The sequence below is a fragment of the Otolemur garnettii genome, unplaced genomic scaffold, assembly GCF_000181295.1.
Source record: "Otolemur garnettii isolate 467f Iridium unplaced genomic scaffold, OtoGar3 scaffold00050, whole genome shotgun sequence".
Lineage (NCBI taxonomy): Eukaryota > Metazoa > Chordata > Mammalia > Primates > Galagidae > Otolemur > Otolemur garnettii.
The window spans coordinates 9,889,017-9,895,913 of NW_003852445.1; the positions used below are offsets into that span (position 1 = coordinate 9,889,017).

General features: G+C 37.6%; 1 protein-coding gene across 1 annotated transcript in view; it reads left to right on the plus strand.

The window, feature by feature from the left end:
* TMEM62 (transmembrane protein 62) overlaps positions 1–6,897 on the plus strand; it is a 44,348-nt gene that overhangs the window by 31,478 nt on the left and 5,973 nt on the right. Inside the window, exon 10 of the mRNA XM_012806353.2 lies at positions 293–406. Coding sequence (XP_012661807.1) covers positions 293–406 — 114 coding nt within the window. The remainder of the gene's footprint in view (positions 1–292; positions 407–6,897) is intronic.

A 6,897-nucleotide genomic window follows, 5' to 3' on the forward strand; every position in this document is an offset into this window, starting at 1 on the left:
GATTCAAACCTGCCACCTTAGGTGTATGTGGCTGGCGCCTTAGCTGCTTGAGCCACAGGCGCCTAGCCTCTTTGAGTGTGTTTTGATATTTCCTATTTGAATGCAGAATTACAGGGTTTAAAAGCAATGCTATTAAAGATAGATATAGGGAGAATCAAAATGAAAAAAAGTTCCCTATTCAGTGATAACTGACAAAAGTTATTAGAAATGTATTCTTATAAGTAATTTGTATAATTTAGAATATTATACATATTTAAATGTACATGAGAGATACTTCTATGCTTATAACTAGGATTCTGCTGGAAGAAGTACAAGTGCTCACCACATATTTTCTGTTCAAGAGAATATTCATCTCAGTTTTGATCCCATGGCATCATTTGTTCTCCTTACGGACCACTACATTTGGGTGAGTGGATTCAATTAAACATATGTGTTACAGGATTTGGCAAATGCAAATTCCTAAATAATGTACAGTAGTCTCCCCTTATTCAGTTTCAGTTTCATTAGTTTCAGTCATGAAACCAAGGTCATCCATGGTTTGAAAATATCACATACAATTAAGTATTTTGAGAGAAAGCCCAAGAGAGACCATAGTCATGTAACTTTTATTATAGCATATTGTTATGATTGTTTTATTTTATTATTGTCATTGATTTCTTACACCACCTAATTTACAAATTAAACCTTATCATAAGTAGGTATATATGGGAAAAAACATAGTTTACATAGGGTTTGGTACTATCTATGGTTTCAGGCATCCACTGGTGTTATTGGACTATATCTCTTGTGGATAAGAGGGGACTATTGTAATGTGACAAGAAAAATGAAACCTAAAATTAAATTTTAGTTATTTGTCTAGGACAGCGGTTCTCAACCTGTGGGTCGTGACCCACAGGAACTGTATTAAAAGGTCACGGCATTAGGAAGGAATGTCGTCTAGAACCACTGGTCTAGAAGAACAAAATTTTAAAAAGTGGATTTAAATGAGAAGAAGCAAAAGCATGGACCAGTAATTTGGGAGCTGATTCTAACCAGTGCTATAAAACTAGGATAACTAAGGAAGTTATAAGAGACTGTGCTAACTTGAGTTAAAGCCTTTTAAAGAGTATTTCTTTCTTTCTTTCTTTCTTTCTTTCTTTTTTTTAAATTAAATCATAGCTGTGTACATTAATTCAGTCATGGGGTACAATGTGCAGGTTTTATATACAGTTTGAAATATTTTCATCAAACTGGTTAACATAGCCTCCATGAAGTGTAGTATTTGTTTCTATATATTTTTCTTCTTTCTCTTTTCTTTTTTCTTCCTCCAGCTCCTCCCTTCCTTCTTTGTACATAAATAATACATGCTTAATGTAGAAACTTGGAAAATTTAGAAATAAAGTGAAATCAGTCTCACATCATTCTTTTAACACACTACCAATTATACCCCTTGCATTTGTCATTATGGTACTTTCTATTTTTCTCTCTCAAATTTATTAGTATGAATTTTAAATATAAAATAGTATTAAACTTTCATTCTCTTTTGCTGTTTGATTTTTTTTCCCATTAAGGAATTTGTCTTGATTATTTTCTTATATCAATTTATACTATGATTTTATAACATATTTGCTGCATTATATTATTATAGATAAGCCTTAATTTAATTAACCACTTCCCTATTGTTGGACATTTTAAGTTGTTTCCAATTCCTTTACCATAGAAATAATGCTTATAACTAAATTTTTACATATATCTCTAATAGAGTTTCTTGGGATAATCCCTAGAAGTGAGCTGCTAGATCAAAGGGGTAGGCATACTATTTTATATACTTACATAAAATTATTTATGTTTTGTTGTAGTCATTACCCTTTTTCCTGTCTGCCTTCATTAAACTATAAGCCCCATGAAGGCAGGGATCTTTGTCTATTAGTATGTTTAGCACATAGTAGCCCCATACTACATTTTCTTAAATGAGTAAATGGATTTTTTTAGTTTTTACCATATACTGTTTGTTTGTTTGTTTTTGCGACAGAGCCTCAAGCTGTCGACCTAGGTAGGGTGCCGTGGCATCACAGCTCACAGCAACCTCCAACTCCTGGGCTCAAGCGAGTCTCCTGCCTCTGCCTCCCAAGTAGCTAGGACCACAGGCACCTGCCACAACGCCTGGCTATTTTTTTTGGTTACAGCCATCATTGTTGTTTGGCAGACCCGGGCTGGATTTGAACCCGCCACCTTAGGTGTATGTGGCTGGTGCCTTAGCCACTTGAGCCACAGGTGCCGAGCCTTTACCATATACTGTTAAACTGTCTTCCAGAGAAACTGTGGCAATTTATATTCTAGTTCCCTCAGATCTCATTTATCCTGGGTATTAGCATGAAATACAAAAAAGATATACACTAAAATGTTGAGAAGAAAATTTAAACCTCCCTTAAGTTCATCCCCGAGAGATAGCTTTAGTGTATAGCCTTACAGACTTAAAATATGAATTCATTATTATTTTAATTTATTTTTATTACTTGGGTAATTGAGCTATTAAACATAACTAATGGGCATTTGTGTCTCATTATTACAATTTTTTAAAAAGCATTTGTTCTTTTTCTTTTGTGATCTTTTAATAGTCACCTGATTAGGCTTTAGGAACTTTGATAATCATCTGGGGGTGTTATTAAAATGTAGATTCTGGCTGGGTACAGAGGCTGACACCTGTAATCCCAGCACTTTTGGAGGCTGAGGCAGAAGGATCGCTTGAGGCCAGGTGTTCAAGAACAGCCTGGGCAACATAGTGAGACCCCCATCTGTAAAATAAAAAATTAAAATTAAAAAATACAGATTTTGATTTAGTAATTCTGAGAATAGTCCTGAGATTCTACATTCCTAACAGGCTTAAGTTGATTCCAGTGATGGTCTGGGGACCATAATTTGAGAAACAAGCATCTAGGTCTTTTTTGTCTTTTTTTGAGATAGAGTCTCATTTTGTCACCCTCAGTAGAGTGCTGTGGTGTCACAGTTCACAGCAACCTCCAGCTCTTGGGCTTAGGCAATTCTCTTGCCTCAGCCTCCTGAGTAGCTGGGACTATAGGCGCCTACCACAATGCCCAGCTATTTTTTGTTGTAGTTTGGTCGGGGCCGGGTTTGAACCCACAACCCTCTGTATATGGGGTGGGTGCCCTACTCACTGAGCCACAGGCGCTGCCCAAGCATCTAGGTCTTATGCCTTTTCTGTGAGTTATTCTCCAAGTGAATGACTTCTAGATGGAGAAAACAAAGGAAAATGCAGTTTGCTCACTAAGCCTTCTGTGTATTGTATACTTTCTTTTTACTCTTATACAACTTTAATTATTTTTATTATTTTATCTTATTTTATTTTTTTTAGATCTTGCTCTGTTGCCTAAGCTGGAGTGTAGTAGCCTCTTCGTAGCTCACTGCAGTCTCGAACTCCTGGGCTCAAGCCATTCTCCTGCCTCAGCTCCCAAGTGTGAGCTACCACATCTAGCCCTTAAACAACTTTAAGACAAAACAAGTTGTCCTTCTCTTAGCACAATGAAAAGTAGACTATTTTAATTTGCACGCTTAATATAACTGTATGAAACCACTTACTGCCTCAAATATTGGTCTAAGTAAGTTCAGAAAGTTTAATACTGTGGCATTTTATAATTTTCTATCTTGGTAGATCAGATTTTGATTCTCTTCAATCATATATTTTTCTTATAGAGTCATTTTTTGTTAATGATGGTTAAAAAAATCTTTTTCTCTCTATACTCTCACAACATTTCTAACACTAAATGTGTGGGATTATCCATACCAAGCAATTCTCCAATTCTTAGCAGACATGACTGAGAGTTCTACAATTTAACTCAATTCTGATACTGCCGGGAATTAACACAGACAGCACAGATTAAGAGGCCAGTCCTACTAGACTGCACAGATTAAGAGGCCAGTCCTACTAGACTTCCACCTCCACCCCTCACACTCCCAGATGCCATTTTTTTTTTTTTTTTTTTTCTTGAGACAGAGCCTCAAGCTGTCCCCCTGGGTAGAGTCCTGTGGCATCACAGCTCACAGCAACCTCCAACTCCTGGGTTCAAGCGAGTCTCCTGCCTCCACCTCCCAAGTAGCTGGGACCACAGGCACCCGCCACAACGCCTGGCTATTTTTTTGGTTGCAGCCATCATTGTTGTTTGGCGGGCCCAGGCTGGATTCGAACCCGCCACCTTAGGTGTATGTGGCTGGTGCTTAGCCACTTGAGCCACAGGCGCTGAGCCGCCAGATGCCATTTGTAAGTCCAAGTTGTCACTGTGCTTCTGAGGGACTAGCTAGAAATCAAGAGGTTCCCAAGAGCCCCTTTTCAGGTTTAAAAATGTGATAGAATGGTTCACAGAACTCAGGTAAACAGTTAAGTTACTAGATTACTTATTTATTATAAAAGAGTACAACTTAGGAACAGCCAAATGGAAGAGATGCATAGGAGTGGGTGTGGAGCTTTCCTGCCATCTTCAGGCACATACCACCTTCCTCGCCCCTCCATGCATCACCAGCCTGGAAGCTTTTCTCAGCCCCTCTTTGCCTCCCCAGAGAGAAGGAGAGTGGTGTGAAGCTGAAACTTCTAACCCTCTCATCACTTGGTTAGTCAGTCCATCCCTCAACTAGCCCCCTATCTTAAGAGCTTTCCTAAAAGTTGCCTTATTACCATAAACTCTGGTATGGCTGAAAGGGGCTTGTTAATGAAAAACAAAAGACACACCTTTTCTTTGTCACTCCAGAGCTGTTTCAGGAGCCAGGGACAAATATTATCATAAAAGACGTTTAGAAAATTACAAGGATTTTAGGAACTCTGGCCAGAAGCTGGAGATGAAGACCAAAATGTATATTTCTTGCTATATCCCAAGTATCACAGATGCCATTTCTATTTTTTTTAATGAAGCCATTTAAAAATTTTTAACTGAAACTGTACCCATGTATCTGTTTCACTTTAACATCTATTTCTCTGCAGGCCCGGGTCCTTTTTGTGCTGATTGCACTGCTCCAGCTCACCGTTCTTTTTACTTTTAGGTATCAAGTATGCCCAGAGCTTAAAGGTTAGTTTTGGTTCCTTTTATTCATACAAGACCTTATTTTAAAGTATCACAGAATGTCCTCACTATTACCAAGTGATAAATAACAATATAAATTTTCTTTGCATGAACTATGTGAAGTGCATCCTTCAAACTATCATACTTTTTCTAATACTCTTATCTTGAAAAAAAATTGAAATTTTTGCTGCTACATGGCAGTAAAATGAAGCTCAACCAAAATGAGGGGATCACAACATAGCACAAAATGGCCAAGTTTTAATATAAGTAGCTATTTAATACAATTTTTATATATAAAATAGAAAAGAACCTATTGTTTCAAATTATTGCATATGGGCAGCGCCTGTGACTCAAAGGAATAGGGTGCTGGCCCCATATACTGGAGGTGGTGGGTTCAAACCTGGTCCCAGCCAAAAACTGCAAAAAATAAAAAATAAAAAAATAGTGCATACGCACATTTTGAAAAATATATCCAGAATAGTCTATACAAAAGTTGTAAAGAAGGTGACTTTGCCTGTGGTGGGTTTGGCAGCCAAAAAAGAAAAAAAGAAAAAATACACACACACATATATCAGAGAAAAATATCTCCTGATAGGATATGTTTATTTGAGAGTAAACAAAAAGGATTATAATTTAGGAAGCACAGTTATGGCAAGTCATAAGTAGGGGAGGGCAAGGTGTTTTATTGGCAATAGGAAGAATTTCCTGTAAGCTGTTGAGAAACAGAGTTCATTGGTTTTGGAAGTTCAAAGCTAGAGTTGGCATAAATTTATTAATGGGGATGCCATTACCGGGCAAGTATTCTTTTGAGGGTGTCTTATCTGAACTGCTGTAGTCCTAAAGAAGGAATTGCTCTTGGGATCATTTTAGAAAGTCCTTGTGATAGTCCTTATCTTAGACATACAAGCATAAGCTGTCCTCTTTTGTGCTTTCCTGGCTCTAATTTGTTTTAGTCTGATGAGAATGAATTTATCCTGGCATCTGCAGCTTTCACATTTTGCCCTTTTGATCAAGATCTTTCTGTAAAAGCATCACTGATCAGTCAACCTGTAGTCAGGTTTTGAGCATTCCTTGATGCTACGATGGACCTATCCCAGTTAGTCAGTCTTGTCCTATGTCAAGGGGAGGTAATTAACAGCTGGGAATCAGTGTCAAGACCCTTTTAACCACATGAGAAGCTCTCAAGTTTGGTCTATCTGGATTTTATGTTAAATTTGATTCTGTCTACCCTGTAGGAGTTGGCTATCATTTCAAGACACTGGGCCAACATCACTATTAGGAGTTGCATTTCTACAGGGAGTTGACAGACAACAGGTGTACATTTTGAAAAAGGGAACTACAAAATAAAACCAATATAAATGTGACAAATCTAGTTTGTGCAATGGTTCTGAACCAAAAGTCAAGCTAAGGGCAGCAATAAACAAATCAAAAGACCTTCAGGGACCTAATGAGACCTGTTATAGACATTGAGTTGCATTTCTTGACTATTTAAATTAGAGCAGAGAGTGGCTAACTCCATAAAAGAGACCTTTAGCACAATTTGAACAAAAGCTTGTGTTAGCGATATTTCTTTCTTTCTTTCTTTTTTTTTTTTTTTTGTAGATAGATTCTCACTCAATCACCCTGATAGCAGCCTCAAACTCTTGGACTCAAGAGATCCTCTTGTCTCAGTCCCAAGCAGTTGGTACTATAGGCGTCTGCCACAACACCTGGCTATTTTTTAGAGATGCAGTCTCACTCTGGCTCAGGTTGGTCTCAAACTTCTACACTCAAGCAATCCACCTACCTTGGCCTCCCAGAGTGCTGGGAATGTTGGCGATATTTCCAAAGTTACTTTTTTTTTTTTTTT